Consider the following 18,946-nt stretch of genomic DNA (forward strand, 5'->3'; position numbering starts at 1 on the left):
CTCCACATCAACATGATCATCCCACTGGAGCAGAGTTTGTGTCCATCAGATGAATATAAGTTCAATATTCACTCTCCTTTCAGCTCTTTGGGCTCCACCAACTCTGCATAAAAACTGCATAAAAGGTGAGCAGGTCATTGTCAAAGAGCAGCTTCAGCTTCATGTATAACATCTATTTTTATTGTAGTTATTTTTTCTGTCTTTGTGTATAAATGAACCATATTTGATTGAATCTGTTAGATGTTTTTGTCGAACCACTGGACCACCAGGACACCATCTGAGTTTTTGGTTATGTTTTATTTTAAAGCTCCATTATTCTTATAATTTCTTATTAATTTGTTGAAAGTTTCCAGGAAAGAATTGTCTGTGTAATTTGGTCTATTTATAGATTTCCATTTCCACCTGAGTTCATATTTATTCGTCAGTCATTTATTATTGGAAACCAGCAGATTCTCCTCTCACATTTTCTGTTTTTTCATGTTTTACAAATTCATTTTCAGCCTCATTTCTCTCTGAGCTGCTTTTTAAAACTCACTCAGCTTCTGTCCCGACAAAGACTGAAACAGTCCTGGAATGTCCTGGAATATTTTGAACTTTGGAGAGAGATTCCAGGTACCAACAGCAGGAGTTTTCATATCTGCGTCTGTTGCTTTTCAGTGGGAGGACAGAAGAATTTCAGGTAAAGATGGACTTCTAAGACAGACCTTGAAAGTCCTGTAATGACCTGGAAAGTCCTGGAGTTACCGTTATGAACTCAGTGACGTCTTGTGTGAAACGTCAGGACAATAAAAAGCAGCGAAGCTACGACGGCTCGTTATCTTCAGTTTTTATTCTGACACAATAAAACCTGTAAATTTATTATTGGTATTTATTTAAGAAACTGAAATCCAGGAGAAGTTGGATTATAAACAAACAAACAAACAAACAAATCCTGGATTTCTAAGTGAAAATGAGTAAAAAGTGAAAATGAGTCTTAACGTACGACTGCAAACACATCGACACTAATGGAACAATAAGTGACGACAGGAACAGGAAACGTGTTGATTGACATGTTGATATGTAACATATCTGTTGTTTTCACACGTGGTGACCTTTGACCTCAGTGACAGTATTACAGCAGCAGGTTTTTAAAGTTTGTCCTTGTGTCATTTCATCAATAAATCTTCAACACACAGACTGAAGTGTGAAGACGGTTTCAGTTTATCGTCTCTGTGGGAATCCAGACGCTCGCAGTGATGAAGCCTCACGAACAGCAGCCGTTGGTCTGCAGCCTTTCTTTGCCCCGGGTTTCGCCTCTCAGGCTGCTGCCCTCCCTTCTTAACCTGCAGACGGTACTCAGGGTTTACAAATACCTATTAATGATTTAATCTATATTTGTATTTACAGTCAATATTCTCCTGTGAAGATGCAGGATTCAAAAATCAATCAGGATGATTAGTGAAGATGCAAATCAATATTTCTGGCTCTGTGATTTAAGTAGCGTTAGTGTATTAACAGAAAAAAGACACAATAATCATTTGCATCATAATTAGTTTTTGATAGATTGATATAAATAAATATTGGATCCAGCAGGTTGTTGTTTGTCTCGTGGTCACAGATTAAAACCTAAACTGAAAACAGCAGAACTAACCTGAACCAGACCTCCCAGTTCACTTCCATTATCAGCCGCATGTAGATGGACGGAGGCCTGCGAGGGTCAAACGTTCACGGTAATGATGAGATGGGTCATTTGGCTTTAGTGTCATTTATTATTGAATCCATTAACTGAAAGCACAGATTAATTAAAAAAGTCCTGAAAGTAGTTTTGAATTCTCCAACGTGTGTCTGGTCTGCTGCACTGAACAGAGCAGAATGTCTTCATGCACATGAATAAAAAACATCCACAAGTCTTCATTTCATTTCAGTTCAGTTTTTATGTTATTTTAGTAGGAAACAGCAGAAGAAAGTCACCTCCAAGAATACAACATTAAGCACAGAGTAACAAGAGTAAACATATTTTACATGTAGACTAACAAGTTATACAGAGTTCAGAGGGAACAATAAGGTCGACTGTTGAGACGTTAATGTTTACAATCTTTATTCAGAAGGAAATATTTGTGTAAAAGTTTGAATTGTAAGAAGGACGTAGAGTTTCTGATGTATGTACAGAAAAATGATCTTCAGCCATAGTTATTAAAGGTGTTTATGGGGTTCAGTTCATTAGTAATAGTTCTGCTTATTCTTACAAGTCTTATGGTTCCCAAACAGACTTTAAAGACTGTTTAGCATCTGCTAATACAACATATATATATATATATATATATATATATATATATATATATATATATATATATATATATATATATATATATATATATATATATATCTGAAATCATGTCAGCTGAAGGTGTAATTTACTCTCCAAAATAAAATCATAATGAAGAACACACAGGATCATAAAATATTAGAAAAGACATAAATAAATGTTAAATATATACACACACACACACACACACGTGACTTCCAGTAAAGAAGAAGAAGGGAGGGGTGAGGAACAAACAGGAAGTAAAGGTGAAAGTATTCTGTCAGACTCCATTTTATATTGTCCATTGTGTCAAGTATTGCAGTAAAAGTACATAAGTATTATGAGCTTGATGTAGTTAAAGTATTGCAGTAAAAGTACATAAGTATTATGAGCTTGATGTAGTTAAAGTATTGCAGTAAAAGTACATAAGTATTATGAGCTTGATGTAGTTAAAGTATTGCAGTAAAAGTACATAAGTATTATGAGCTTGATGTAGTTAAAGTATTGCAGTAAAAGTACATAAGTATTATGAGCTTGATGTAGTTAAAGTATTGCAGTAAAAGTAGTGGTTTGGTCCCTCTGACTGATATATTATTATATATGACATCATTAGATTATTAATAGTGAAGCATCAGTGTTAGAGCAGCATGTTACTGTTGTAGCTGCTGGAGGTGGAGCTAGTTTACACTACTTTATATACAGTTAGCTAGTTTAGTCCAGTGGTTCCCAACCTAGGGGTCGGGCCCCTCCAAAGGGTCAGCAGATAAATCTGAGGGGTGGTGAGATGATTAATGGGAGAGGAAAGAAGAAAAAACAAAGTTCTGATACACAAATCTGTTTTCAGTTTTTAGACTTTAATTTGCTTAAGTTGTTGCATTAATATGAGAGTTTTAAATATACTCAAGTATCATCAATCGTCTCTTTTTTAAGTATTATTATGATAATGTGTGTTTTAAGGAAGTGTTTTTGATAACCCTTTTTTACTTTTATAATCTCTTTTTACTGTTTTTGATAATAATTTTATATAATGTTTTTAGATAACAAGCGTTTTTAGAAATATTGTTTGTATTATTGAGGGTGGAGACTTTCCACTGTGACCCCTCAGTGAAAGTTTGTGGTTTTCAGTACGTGCTAACTGTGCAGCTCACATTGTGCCTGAAACAGGAAGTAGGAGCCTCTTTTTGTACCTAAAGACATATTGTGGCCTCTCACATCTAAAAGCTGACGTGACATTTGTTCTAACCTCCTTCACCTCTGCTCACACTGTCAGACTGTCTTGTTTCCTTATTTGGTCAGTAAACTCTGAGCGTTGCTGCTTGAGTTTTAAGACACATGAAGATACGAGATGACGTACGAGTTTACCTCTAAGATGTTTTGCAAAATCTGTTAAAATCTGTTAATTTGTGTACTATGTTGATATGATGAGATTAAAGAAAACCTGCTGTTATTTAGGAGTATAAAATCTCTTGTAAGGAAGGAAGAAGGTAGATTTTGAAGATTTTCAGATTTGTTGTGACTTTGTGATACTAACATCTCCTAGGAGGAAGAGAGACCTGTAAACACATACTGATTCATACACTGATAATAATATTTATTATTGTGGTTTAATATTATGGTCACACCCGGTGATTAAAGACACTGGTAGTTCATAGACCTCAGTCTTAGGGTGTGATTCCACACATGTGTAAAACAGGCTTATAATGATTGGATTTGAACTGTGGCCGTAGGGACAGATGTGGTTAGAATTTTATCTTCATCTTATCCACAAATAATTTATTTGTCCTGTTTCATATCACAGAGATACAACAGACTGCATTAATGCATCTCAGCACTTTTTATTTCTTTGTTGGAATAAAAGATAAACATCAAACTTCATGATCCAACTGATAAAGATTTATACTTTCTGTTATATATGTATGTATATCGTCTGTTACTATTTGACTTTTGTTCCAGAGTTCAGATCTGCTGTTCTGTCATCAGATTTCCTTAAAGACACTTCAGGTTAAAGATTAATACAGAGTTGAGACTGTTTATGGATCATCAGACCTTAAAACCTCCTGCTGTCAGTTTCATGTTTGTTCTTCTTCTGGTTGGTTTCCTGTTGAAGCTGCTGATTAATTTCACCTTCACTCATCAGCTGATTCAGATTATTTTCAGCATCTAAAGGTAACCAACAGTTTTCACCATGTTTGTGTCTGCAGGTGTTAAAATGATCTGATAACAGTAGAGATGGTTGTCATAGTGATGAGTTATGTTGCTCTGTTGACCTCATTGAACGAAACACCAGAAGAAAGAAATAAGAGTATTTATCAATACTCTTATCAATTCTTTTTCATTACTAAAGAGTTGGGCTGTTTTGAATTATTATTTTAAAAAGAATAAATTCAGTACAGGATTATTATATTAAAATAAATAATATTCCTGACATTAAATTACTGAATGAAGTTTAGAAAGAATGAAGAACTCAGACATCAGTCAGTATCTTCATCCTGTCCTCCTCCTCCTCCCTCTGCTGCTGGTTGAGAGGAGGTGTTTCAGCCAGAAGCAAAGTTATTAACACACGCTAGAATACAAACTAAGCTAAACACAAACATGACATATAGAGCAGAGCAGAGGACAGAAGCTAGTGTGACCATAAATGACAGCAAACCGCAGTAGAGACTCCCCGTGTCTACACAGGAGGCGTTCAGGTACAGTGTTGAGCGTAGGTCACCTGAGTTTTAGAAGCACAACATAGGAAAACCCAGAAATCTAATGATGAAATAGTGAAAATGTGCATTTGAATGTAGAACTAAACTATCATTAAAAACAGACACAAACACCTCAAAGCCTCCCTTTCAAAAATATTGCTTCCAGCGCCCCCCAATGTTCTATGAATGCCCCCTGGAGATGGTACCGCCACCACTGAGGAACACTATTGCTATTCTAGGACTACCAGTAAAGATAGTAGTAGCACTAGTACTGGTAATAGAAACTATATTGAATAACTGATATATGGACTGTACTTGTATAGCACCTTTCTAGTCTTCTGACCACTCAAAGCGCTTTTTACACTACAAATCACATTCACCCATTCATATGCTGAATGGGTACAGGGGCTACCATGCAAGGTCCCAACCTGCCCATCAGAGGAAGCTAACCATTCACACACACATTCATACACTGATGGCACAGCCATCAGGAGCAATTTAGAGTTAAGTGTCTTGCCAAAGGACACATCGGCACGGGGACTGGAGGAGCCAGGAATCGAACCGCCGATGTTCCGATTAGTGGACGACCCGCTCTACCTCCTGAGCCACAGCCGCCCCGTTTTGGTTACGATATTAACCTACAGCTAAGACTGTTATATATATTATTACTGATAAAGAACAAGGTGATTTTTTCTTTTTGTTCATGTATACTGAGGTGAGGAATTGGACAGGAAGTCTGACAGTTGTTGCTGTCAGAGGAACACTGGTGATGCAGCCTGAGTGTTACAGTATTATGATCATTATTTCACTGTCAGAGGGTCTAGTTTAGTCTCCCTGTGGACTGTAGATGCAGATTTATCTGTTTGACTTCATCTGATGACACAGAACACACGTTTACTGTAAAATAACAGTTTTTAGTACCATGAGGAAGTCTGAGTCTGTTTGTACCTAACAGCAAGAAAACAGCCAGAAAACTTTTTGCATTGATGCATCTCAGTACTTTTTATTTCCTTGTTGGAATAAAAGACACACATCAGACTTTATGATCCAGCTGATAAAGATTTATACTGTCTGTTAATATTTGACTTGAGTCACACACGTGACTTCCAGTAAAGAAGAAGGCGGGAGGAGCAAACAGGGAGTAAAGTGAAAGTATTCAGTCAGACTCCATTTTAAAGTCGACAGATCAGAAGGAGGAAACAGTCTGAGGCAGGGTGAGTGTTAATATTAGAGCTGCAAATAATGATTACTGTCATTATTGATCAATCTGCTGATTATTTTACTGATTAATTGTTTAATTAATTAAACTGAAAAATATGACAGCACAGCGTTGACGTCTTCAAACATTGTTTCCTTTGTTCTTTTCCTGGTTTCTAACGTGACTCACTGCTGCAGTTCAAACAGAGAGATCAGAGTCTGATCAGGGTTGGTTTCTCTTCGCTCCAGAATCTAAACTCAAGTGTAAATAAAGTATTCAAATAAAAAATAACACATATAAACTATTTTTAAAGTAGATTTAATAAACTGATGTCATTTTCATTTGATATGTACAGCTTTGAAGGCCATCTGTTTTCTTTCTTTCTTTTGTTTTCTTTTACTTGATGTGACTGTGTGTATATATATATATATATATATATATATATATATATATATATATATATATATGTGTGTGTGTGTATATATATATACACACACACACACATATATATATATATATATATATGTGTGTGTGTGTGTATATATATATATACACACACACACACACACACACACACACACACACACATATATATATATATATATATATAAATTGTCAGAAATTTGGGGTCAGGGTTGTTCAGACTGTGGACATGTCACTCACTGAGTTGTTGCATTAATATAAGAGTGCTTGTAACTGAAATTAAGATGTTTTTGCCTTTTAAATATACTCAAGTATCATCAATCGTCTCTTTTTTAAGTATTATTATGATAATGTGTGTTTTAAGATCGTGTTTTTAAGGACCCTTTTTACTTTTATAATCTCTTTTTACCGTGAAAATATTTTTTTTATAATGTTTTTAGATAACAAGCTTTTTCAGAAATATTGTTTGTATTATTGAGTAGATCAGAGACTTTCCACTGTGGGAATAAGTTTGCTCTGACTCCTAAATGACAGTTTGTAGTTTTCACTAAGTGCTGGCTGTGCAGCTCACACTGAGCCTGAAACAGGAAGTAGGAGCCTGTTTTTGTACCTAAAGACATATTGTGGCCTCTCGCCATATGTGTGTTTGTATGTTTGTGATTTGTCTTGCTGGATGACGTCGTGTTTCATTGCATTAAAAGTTGAGCTCCTCCAGCAAACCTCCTCTCTCCTCGAGATCCATTTTAGGAATTGAGACGTCCTTAAACACGACACGCTGAGATTGATTTCTGGGTCACAGACAGGAGGACGGAGGAGACGAGGAGGCAGGAAATAGAGAAATGAGAAGAGCCCACTGTATGCCTGTTGGCTCATGATCAGCAGCTGACCTCTGACCTCCTGTTTAAGCACCAGGAATGAAAATGGTGAAGTGTAGAATCTCATCATTATTATTTTCCCTTCAGGTTTTCGCAGGACAAACAGCTCAGCGTCCAACGTTATCAGCTGACCATTCATGAACTCCTGTAGAGGTATGTGAGATAAAAATATAAGTTTATCCTTAAATGTGCTGTAATACCAGCAGAGAGCAGCACTTCATAAAAACATGATACTGTCCACTGAAAGTACTGTAAATATGAAATATAATCATTTAATATGAAGTAAAGACACCAAAAGCCTCACACTTGGAACGTTGCTGCAAAATGTTTGTTGTTTGCTTTCTCAGAGGATGTAAATGTGTTCAGCTAGAATTCATGTGATAATGTGGATTATCATGAGTTCTGCAGCGGTGAAAGACTGAAACTATGAAAATAACCAAAGTTGTGACCTGTTTGTTCAAGCAGTAGATGATTTACATTTAACATGAACATGTACAGAAGTCATACTGGTAAAGTGTCATAAGATGAGAACTGAATACATGTCCTTCATATTTAAAATGTCTCTTATTTTCAGCAGGAGGCATAATGGTGAAACTTAAAGAGGAGCTCTTGAAAACTCTGGAAGATTTGAAAGAAAATGAGTTTAAGAAGTTCAAGTGGTTCCTGGAGCAGGATGACATCCTGGAGGGCTTTAAAGGCATCCCAGTGGCTCAGCTGGAGAAAGCAAGAAGGCGGGACACAGTGGATCTAATGGTACAGACATATCAGGATCATGGAGCTCTGCAGGTCACCATGAAGGTTTTAGAAAAGATCAACAGGAATGATCTGGTGCAGCGTTTACAAAACCTCCCCTCAGGACCAAAAGGTAAGTTAGTGGAAGGAATCTGAAAAGCAGAGTCACATGCATTTCATACATTATTACATGAGTTATGAGTTACAGTGTTCTATTAATAGTAATGTGTTAACAAAAACATGTAAAATAATGTTAGAGATTGATTTGTCATTTTTTCATGTTCTGTGTTTTTGTTAGAAAACTGCTGAAATAACTTTTGTGGTTTCTTTCGTAGTCACTTCCCACCAACGCAGCTGTTCCGCTCAGAGTGGAAGCAACGTGGTCGCTCCTTCCATCACCGGTTCTAAGATTGGCAACATAAACATTAACATCACCTCAACTAACCCAGGTAGATATATGAATTAAGTGAGTGAGTAGACATTGGATTTGGGCTCTCCTGATGTTTTTCTTCTTCTGCAGGTTCGGTCACTTCTTCAAAAGAAGCATTAAACTATGACACTGCAGATGTCTGTGGTGCTCTGCAGCCCCAACGTGAGTCGTTTTTACTTCCTCTTACTTTCATCACATTTGGTTACAGCGTTCATGTTACAAAGGAATCCACCAGGAATGTGTGTTTGCATGTATGTGATTTGTCCACACAGCTTCTTGCTGGACGACTTCCCATTTAGTTGCAACAAAACTTGAGCCAGGTTCAACTTTTTCGTCTTTTTCTGGAAGTGTCTTTATGTTTCTGGATCTCACTACATTGCCTCCATTCAGATGAAGGAGAGGGCTGCAGTTTTTCATACAGATCTAATGTCTGAAGGTCTGATGCAGCCTTAAGAAGTGACAGGTCCATCTTGGTCTGAGCCCTAATATCAGTCTTAAGCTGGTCTTAGAAATTTCAAACATTTATTTGCACTAAAGTAAGGTTTGACATTTTGTAAAATATGCTTACTCTGGCAGAGAAATTCTGTCAGATAGTGAGATATTCAGATATCTACTGTATGTCTCTCATGTCTGTACAGTAAACATGAAGCTACAGCCAGCAGCCACTTAGCTTAGATTATTTTAACATAAAATCTGAAAACTCCCTTTATAGTGGGATTGTTATTTTTACACTTCAGTTTTTGTACAGATTAAACAAATGAGATATAACATGTTAATCAGTGAGCATTGCAGGTGCTGTTAGGTGGATTGTGTTACTTTTGGACAGAGCCACTTCCTGTTTTTCTCTGTTTTACATCATTGTGAACTCAATATTTTGGGGTTTTGGTCTGGTGGTCAGAAAAAAAAGACATTTGAAGACATCACCTTGCATTCTGGGGAACTATAATAGACATTTTTAGAATTTTCTGGTATTTTTTTCTGCTTTGTTCTGATCTATTTTGACTTTTGGGAAAGATGATGTGTTGCCTTACTTGACTTGACTGAAATATGTTCTTGTTCTTGACTTTTTAGAATAATTCTTTGCCAGAAACAGATATGTATAACTGTGTCATAAGCGTAGGAGTGATATCCAATATTGTGTTGGTGAATCATAGACCCAAGTGGGAACATATACAAATTACACAGCAGTGAACTGAGAATTGACCTTTGAGGAACTCCATATGGAGTGCTGACTTCAACTGATTCAAAGTTACCAATAGAAACAGAAAAAGATCTTCCAGTAAGAGAGGAAGAATTAAGAATTCTGCCTCTAAGTTCTAGGCGCTGAAGAAGAAGAATTATATGGTCAGCAGTGTCGAAGGCTGCACTGAGGTTAGAAAGTACAAGAATAGAGACTTTATGGTTGTCTAAGCTAATTTTAAGATTGTTAACAACTCTGACCAGGGCAGTTTCTGTGTTGTGGGTGACTCTAAAACCAGACTGGTAAATGTCAAACAAATTGTTAGATAACAGATACATATGTTATTGTTGGTATACAACCTTTTCAAGAATTTTCCCCAGGAATGGATAGTTTGAGATTGATCTGTAGTTCTCTGTAGTACACATGGATCAAGATTACTCTTTTTCAACAAAGGTGTTATAATAGCATGTTTGAGATCTGTGGGGAAGATTCCAGAGAGTCGGGAGGCATTTACAATCTCAAGGACATCATCTACCAAACAGCTGAGAACATTTTTGAACAACTTAATAGGCATTGGGCCAATAGCACAAGTTGCCAAACTTTACTTCTGCACCACTTCCTGTAGTTCACTACGTTGAACAAGAGCAAAGTTGGACAGAGTGTGGACAGCATGGCACTGAGTTAAGACTGTAGAAGAAGAGAGGTCGCACCCACCAGCAGAGGAAGCCACAATATTATCCCTAATATTAGAAATTTTGTATTCAGGGATGTGCAGAGGATGTTGGAGGGGCAGGGACTCAAATTAAAATTTGTAATAATTAAATAAATATATGCATGGAGTGACTACTTTTGTGACACTGTTAAAGGGATTTTAAAATGTACAGTATGTATTTAAGACAAACCCATGACTGATGTAGGAGTATTAATACTTTATTAATGAATTACCTCGTCATTAGGGCACCACCTCCTTTTTGGTTAGGATCTGTTAATGCCAGGAGGGAGCACTAACCCTTATTCAGTTTAATCAATGAATCAGTCTCATAATCATAAGTTCTTCCCAAACAGTGACCTCTGTTCACTGCAGTTCAAGGAAACAACCAAACACTTTTAGGATAAATGAAGACATTTATTAATAGCTAAACGTCTTGAAGATACATGATAAAGTATAGATAATACAGATAATATACAGAAAATAACAAATAAAAAGAAAGTAGAATAAATAAATAAATAAATAAAGCCTAAGAATGATAATAAAATAATAAAGAAAATGATTCAGCAAGAGTGGCTCGAGGCTACATCAGTATTGCACCGGGGAATGCTAAGGGAAAGCTAATTCAACCTCTCTAAATAAACTCTTTTATTTTCAACCTTTATTCAACATCAACCCTTGATCACAAAGCCATGTTATGCCTCACTGTTGAGGTGTTTCGTCGTGGTAGAGGTGTCATCTCGGCAGGTCCAGCGTTGTCTGATGCAGCATCACCAGCGGTGTTGAAGTGAAAGAGCTCGGATCAGCTGTAGGCTGTGGCTCATCTTCGTAGGTGTAGAGAATCAAGTGATTTCAGGCTGCTCTGAAAGAGTCTTTATGCCGATTTATCTTCTAGTTCGCAGTATTGCTCTCAGAGAGCAGGTAGAGGTTCAGTTTCAAGCGCTGTTTTCTTCTTCAGGAGTTCAAGTTGAGGATTCAGGCTTTACTTGGCTTGTAATAATTTAAGTTGAGTGTCGAATAAAGTTTAGTCTGACTACGCTCAAATCTTCAACTGCGTTTACTTCAAAATAAAATACTGTACGTGTTTACTTCAAAATTAAATCACTATATGTGGAAATACAAAACTTAATGTTACTAATAAAACAGAAACGAATTAACTTGTTGCAATAAAAGACTAAATATGGATATATTTGGTTGAAAAATAAAGAGATGTCTTAAGAGTTTTCTAGAGTTCATGGAGGCCAGCTCAAAGAGGAATCTCTCAAATATTACCTAGTCGCTGCTTCTCTAATGTCTTATGCTTTTATCTTTTTTCTATCATTGTAAGCTGATATCTTTGGGTTTTGGACAAAACAAGACATTTGAAGATGTCGCTTTTGACTGGGATGGACATTTTTTGGCATTTATAAACCAATCAATTAATCACTTAATTGAAAAACAATCAGTAAAGAAAATAATCCTTATTTGCAGCTCTAAATCAGAGCTGCTTACTGAACACAGGTACTTCTTCATCTTCCAGGTCCTGGTCCGGCAGAGACTCCGAGTGTCCCTGCAGACGAGAAGCTGAAGTCTGTTCGGAGACAGTTTATTGCCAGAGTGTCTGAAGCTGTTCTACGCCAGCTGCTGGATATACTCCTGGAGCGTGAGATCATAAATGATGGTGAAATGGATTCTGCCAGAACACCGAACAGAGAGATACAAGAAAAAGCAGGACTGGTGATCGACATGGTGCGAAAAAAAGGGCCAAAAGCCAGTTCAGCTCTGATCGCTGCTCTCTGTGAGGTGGATAAATTTCTTTCAACAGAGCTGAAGTTACAGTAGCAGAAAGTCTCCCACCAACATCTTCAGTTCTCAGGTGTTTCTCTATTGTTAAACATTTTGTAAGAATCTTAAAACTCACAACACTGTGCTGCAGCAGAGTTCAGGCTAATAAATAATAGTATGAACAACTAAAGTCTGTTTTCAGAATGTTTGAACAAAAGGTTTCATTTAGAAGTCGACTCTGTGCTCTGTTCTGTAAATGAATCATATAAGTTGAAGACGTATCCTGTTTGACTCATTAAATACTGGAACATGCAGCTGTGAGATTACTGAATATGTGTAATGTTGGAACTTTAAGGGTTAATAAATCACATTTATGTCCCAAATTATCACCACTGTGGCTGTTTCTTATTTTCAGGTGATGAGAACTTTTGATTGCAATCAGTGCAGGTTTGAATCCAGTCAGTATCAAAAGATCTCAAGATACAAAGAAACCATCGATACTGAGAACATCTGAAGGAATAAATGTTCTTCCTCTTGCTCCATGTACATTATTAACAGCTCTCCTCATAACAAAACCACCAACAGCATCCAGCTGCTGAGCAGAAAACCTACAAGTCTCCTTCCAACAGTTTCATTTTAAGACTGAGTTGGAAAATAATATTAGTCTTCTGGTCAGTGGTGGAAAGTTTGACACACATTCCCAATATCAACCTGTTTCCACCTACAGACTCGTCATCTTTCTCAACAACCTGTGTAAAAAGTGTCGAGTTTAAACTGGAGGAATTTGGGGGATTGATGGTTTTAAAATCCCACCAACCCTGATTCCCTCAGTTTTACCTTCTGTTTAACATCTCTGGACTTTATATGAGAACATTAAAAACAGCTGTTAAAATCATTTATTATTTATATTACAGTGAAACAGTAAAACATACAGGATCTTTAAAGAAAATAGAATTAGAATTAACCAATAAATCAAAAACTCAGCCCAGCTGGTTTTTCAGTGTTTTCTTAACTTCATCATCATTTGGAAAACACAAATCCAGTCAAACTTTGGCAGTTTGTTAGTTTAAAGAAATCCAATGAATTCATGTTTTCTGCTGAAATGAAATGGTTATTATTTATATATTTGTCAATCATTTAAATTTGTTTCAAGCACATTGGAGCAGTCCAAACCCACACGTGCTTTAGCTGTGACATGTCTGATGCTATCAGCTGATAAAGGCTCATCATAGATCTGTCAGTATCAGCATTTATTTAGAAACTTAAGACATTTGAATGCAGCTTTTAAACTCCACATCAACATGATCATCCCACTGGAGCAGAGTTTGTGTCCATCAGATGAATATAAGTTCAATATTCACTCTCCTTTCAGCTCTTTGGGCTCCACCAACTCTGCGTAAAAACTGCATAAAAGGTGAGCAGGTCATTGTCAAAGAGCAGCTTCAGCTTCATGTATAACATCTATTTTTATTGTAGTTATTTTTTCTGTCTTTGTGTATAAATGAACCATATTTGATTGAATCTGTTAGATGTTTTTGTCGAACCACTGGACCACCAGGACGCCATCTGAGTTTTTGGTTATGTCTTATTTTAAAGCTCCATTATTCTTATAATTTCTTATTAATTTCTTCAAAGTTTCCAGGAAAGAATTGTCTGTGTAATTTGGTCTATTTATAGATTTCCATTTCCACCTGAGTTCATATTTATTCGTCAGTCATTTATTATTGGAAACCAGCAGATTCTCCTCTCACATTTTCTGTTTTTTCATGTTTTACAAATTCATTTTCAGCCTCATTTCTCTCTGAGCTGCTTTTTAAAACTCACTCAGCTTCTGTCCCGACAAAGACTGAAACAGTCCTGGAATGTCCTGGAATATTTTGAACTTTGGAGAGAGATTCCAGGTACCAACAGCAGGAGTTTTCATATCTGCGTCTGTTGCTTTTCAGTGGGAGGACAGAAGAATTTCAGGTAAAGATGGACTTCTAAGACAGACCTTGAAAGTCCTGTAATGACCTGGAAAGTCCTGGAGTTACCGTTATGAACTCAGTGACGTCTTGTGTGAAATGTCAGGACAATAAAAAGCAGCGAAGCTACGACGGCTCGTTATCTTCAGTTTTTATTCTGACACAATAAAACCTGTAAATTTATTATTGGTATTTATTTAAGAAACTGAAATCCAGGAGAAGTTGGATTATAAACAAACAAACAAACAAACAAATCCTGGATTTCTAAGTGAAAATGAGTAAAAAGTGAAAATGAGTCTTAACGTACGACTGCAAACACATCGACACTAATGGAACAATAAGTGACGACAGGAACAGGAAACGTGTTGATTGACATGTTGATATGTAACATATCTGTTGTTTTCACATGTGGTGACCTTTGACCTCAGTGACAGTATTACAGCAGCAGGTTTTTAAAGTTTGTCCTTGTGTCATTTCATCAATAAATCTTCAACACACAGACTGAAGTGTGAAGACGGTTTCAGTTTATCGTCTCTGTGAGAATCCAGACGCTCGCAGTGATGAAGCCTCACGAACAGCAGCCGTTGGTCTGCAGCCTTTCTTTGCCCCGGGTTTCGCCTCGCAGGCTGCTGCCCTCCCTTCTTAACCTGCAGACCGTACTCAGGGTTTACAAATACCTATTAATGATTTAATCTATATTTGTATTTACAGTCAATATTCTCCTGAGAAGATGCAGGATTCAAACATCAATCAGGACGATTAGTGAAGATGCAAATCAATATTTCTGGCTCTGTGATTTAAGTAGCGTTAGTGTATTAACAGAAAAAAGACACAATAATCATTTGCATCATAATTAGTTTTTGATAGATTGATATAAATAAATATTGGATCCAGCAGGTTGTTGTTTGTCTCGTGGTCACAGATTAAAACCTAAACTGAAAACAGCAGAACTAACCTGAACCAGACCTCCCAGTTCACTTCCATTATCAGCCGCATGTAGATGGACGGAGGCCTGCGAGGGTCAAACGTTCACGGTAATGATGAGATGGGTCATTTGGCTTTAGTGTCATTTATTATTGAATCCATTAACTGAAAGCACAGATTAATTAAAAAAGTCCTGAAAGTAGTTTTGAATTCTCCAACGTGTGTCTGGTCTGCTGCACTGAACAGAGCAGAATGTCTTCATGCACATGAATAAAAAACATCCACAAGTCTTCATTTCATTTCAGTCAGTTTTTATGTTATTTTAGTAGGAAACAGCAGAAGAAAGTCACCTCCAAGAATACAACATTAAGCACAGAGTAACAAGAGTAAACATATTTTACATGTAGACTAACAAGTTATACAGAGTTCAGAGGGAACAATAAGGTCGACTGTTGAGACGTTAATGTTTACAATCTTTATTCAGAAGGAAATATTTGTGTAAAAGTTTGAATTGTAAGAAGGACGTAGAGTTTCTGATGTATGTACAGAAAAATGATCTTCAGCCATAGTTATTAAAGGTGTTTATGGGGTTCAGTTCATTAGTAATAGTTCTGCTTATTCTTACAAGTCTTATGGTTCCCAAACAGACTTTAAAGACTGTTTAGCATCTGCTAATACAACATATATATATATCTATATATATATAGATATCTATATCTATATATATCTATATATATATATATATATATATATATATATAGTTTTTCAGTGTCAGCCGAAGGTGTAATTTACTCTCCAAAATAAAATCATAATGAAGAACACACAGGATCATAAAATATTAGAAAAGACATAAATAAATGTTAAATACACACACACACGCACACACACACACACACACACACGTGACTTCCAGTAAAGAAGAAGAAGTGAGGGGTGAGGAACAAACAGGAAGTAAAGGTGAAAGTATTCTGTCAGACTCCATTTTATATTGTCCATTGTGTCAAGTATTGCAGTAAAAGTACATAAGTATTATGAGCTTGATGTAGTTAAAGTATTGCAGTAAAAGTACATAAGTATTATGAGCTTGATGTAGTTAAAGTATTGCAGTAAAAGTACATAAGTATTATGAGCTTGATGTAGTTAAAGTATTGCAGTAAAAGTACATAAGTATTATGAGCTTGATGTAGTTAAAGTATTGCAGTAAAAGTACATAAGTATTATGAGCTTGATGTAGTTAAAGTATTGCAGTAAAAGTAGTGGTTTGGTCCCTCTGACTGATATATTATTATATATGACATCATTAGATTATTAATAGTGAAGCATCAGTGTTAGAGCAGCATGTTACTGTTGTAGCTGCTGGAGGTGGAGCTAGTTTACACTACTTTATATACAGTTAGCTAGTTTAGTCCAGTGGTTCCCAACCTAGGGGTCGGGCCCCTCCAAAGGGTCAGCAGATAAATCTGAGGGGTGGTGAGATGATTAATGGGAGAGGAAAGAAGAAAAAACAAAGTTCTGATACACAAATCTGTTTTCAGTTTTTAGACTTTAATTTGCTTAAGTTGTTGCATTAATATGAGAGTTTTAAATATACTCAAGTATCATCAATCGTCTCTTTTTTAAGTATTATTATGATAATGTGTGTTTTAAGGAAGTGTTTTTGATAACCCTTTTTTACTTTTATAATCTCTTTTTACTGTTTTTGATAATAATTTTATATAATGTTTTTAGATAACAAGCGTTTTTAGAAATATTGTTTGTATTATTGAGGGTGGAGACTTTCCACTGTGACCCCTCAGTGAAAGTTTGTGGTTTTCAGTACGTGCTAACTGTGCAGCTCACATTGTGCCTGAGACAGGAAGTAGGAGCCTGTTTTTGTACCTAAAGACATATTGTGGCCTCTCACATCTAAAAGCTGACGTGACATTTGTTCTAACCTCCTTCACCTCTGCTCACACTGTCAAACTGTCTTGTTTCCTTATTTGGTCAGTAAACTCTGAGCGTTGCTGCTTGAGTTTTAAGACACATGAAGATACGAGATGACGTACGAGTTTACCTCTAAGATGTTTTGCAAAATCTCTTAAAATCTGTTAATTTGTGTACTATGTTGATATGATGAGATTAAAGAAAACCTGCTGTTATTTAGGAGTATAAAATCTCTTGTAAGGAAGGAAGAAGGTAGATTTTGAGGATTTTCAGATTTGTTGTGACTTTGTGTTTTTCATAGTTTAGCTCCTTTTGAGAATATTATATTTTGCTTGTGTGCTGAAACAAATCTAAGTAGATTCTTTGGATCTGCTGAAAAAACAACACCTTCATCTTATTTGGATCGATCTTCCTGATCCTGTCTGAAGGCTCCCTCAGCTGAAACACAGTAAAGACTCCTTGTTCTTAACATTGTCTAAAAGGTTAAAATGTTCATTTGTTCTCTGTAGAGAGGATGCAGCCTGTGAATGTTTACAGCAGGAACCAGAGACTAAGTCCAGGGTGAGATTACAGTCTCTCTGAGCTCTGTGTCTCTCTGCTAATACAACATATGTATATATATATATATATATATATATATATATATATATATATATATATATATATATATCTGAAATCATGTCTGTGAAGGTTTTAGCAGTAATCAGTAGTTTTTCAGTGTCAGCTGAAGATGTAATTTACTCTCCAACTCCAACAATTCAAGAAACCTCTAAACTTATACATTTTCTAAAATATATTTGTTTTATATAAAAGTATTTTCTTAATTCTTCCTGTTAAGTATTTTATGAAGGAGTCACAGCATCAGATCTGATTGTATAGACCTACATTAAACTGTAGTACATACAGTACATTAGTGTACTACAGTAGTACCAGATTACTTCAGTGATTATCATGGTGGTACCTGGCTGTACAGAGCATCATGGTGATAAAAGGACAATTGCCACCATACTTAATAAGGTGCCAGAGTATTACCATGTTTACCTGTTCAGGTAAATCAGAAGTGATTTTACTCTCTAGTGTGTTTAAGCAGACAGTAAATGTGACTCAGGTTTGTAGAGGTTGTTAATGTATATATGCACAGGGCCAAGACTGATGTGGAGGCTTCATGGTGGAAACTGTTGGGTTGAACAGTGACAGACTGGACAGATGTTACCTTCACATCAGCATATGAACAGTGTGAAGGAGAGAAAACATGAAGAGTGACTAATCAAATCACCAGAGATCTGCACAGGTGAGTTCATCATGTTCTCCCCAGAACGACGACATGTTGACCAGCTGATCACCTGAGATGATTGACAGGTGTGATGCTGAGTTCTACCTGTCTGCACCTCGCAGGAGCAGCACAGCTGAAGGGAAAACTAGCAGACATTATGGTTAAAAACAATATAATCTATAATGATGATAAATGATCTGAAGTCTGTAGTTTTTGACTGTTTATTAGACTCAGTAGGAGCTTTGCCTTGATACGATTGGTCTGAAATTTACAAGGTTTCCTTCATTGATCTCTCAATATTTCTCAGAGCAAAGTCTTCAGTGTTGATGTGTTTTTAAACAGGATTTCAGATAGTTACACCAAAATGAGGTTTTAGGAATGTGGGATGTCAAATTCACTCTGTCAACATCTACATGCAAAACAGGTTATTCATTCTTTTCAGGAAGAGTCTGAGGGGAAGGATTTAGATGTAAGGTGGGTTAGATTTAATGTGTCTAAGGTTGAGAATGCATCACATCAATGAGAGTCCTCACAAGTACTAACCTGTGTGTGTGTGTGTGTGTGTGTGTGTGTGTGT

The 18,946-nt window shown here is 36.3% G+C and overlaps 2 protein-coding genes across 3 annotated transcripts in view; both read left to right on the plus strand.

Annotated features, from left to right (window-relative positions):
- LOC122972278 overlaps window positions 1-18,946 on the plus strand; it is a 103,231-nt gene that overhangs the window by 62,141 nt on the left and 22,144 nt on the right. The window lies entirely within an intron of this gene.
- On the plus strand, window positions 5,695-12,634 carry LOC122972274. 2 transcript variants are annotated; one of them, XM_044339270.1, is made up of 6 exons: window positions 5,695-6,188; window positions 7,558-7,623; window positions 8,045-8,335; window positions 8,538-8,651; window positions 8,723-8,794; window positions 12,041-12,634. In XM_044339270.1, the coding sequence occupies exons 2-6, from the start codon at window positions 7,608-7,610 to the stop codon at window positions 12,340-12,342; spliced, it is 795 nt and encodes a 264-aa protein (XP_044195205.1). In that variant the 5' UTR covers window positions 5,695-6,188; window positions 7,558-7,607; the 3' UTR covers window positions 12,343-12,634. The 2 variants fall into 2 exon arrangements, with proteins under 2 accessions (XP_044195205.1, XP_044195206.1); XM_044339271.1 differs by having other exon boundaries at window positions 8,048-8,335.

This window comes from Thunnus albacares, chromosome 21 (genome assembly GCF_914725855.1).
Source record: "Thunnus albacares chromosome 21, fThuAlb1.1, whole genome shotgun sequence".
Classification (NCBI taxonomy): domain Eukaryota; kingdom Metazoa; phylum Chordata; class Actinopteri; order Scombriformes; family Scombridae; genus Thunnus; species Thunnus albacares.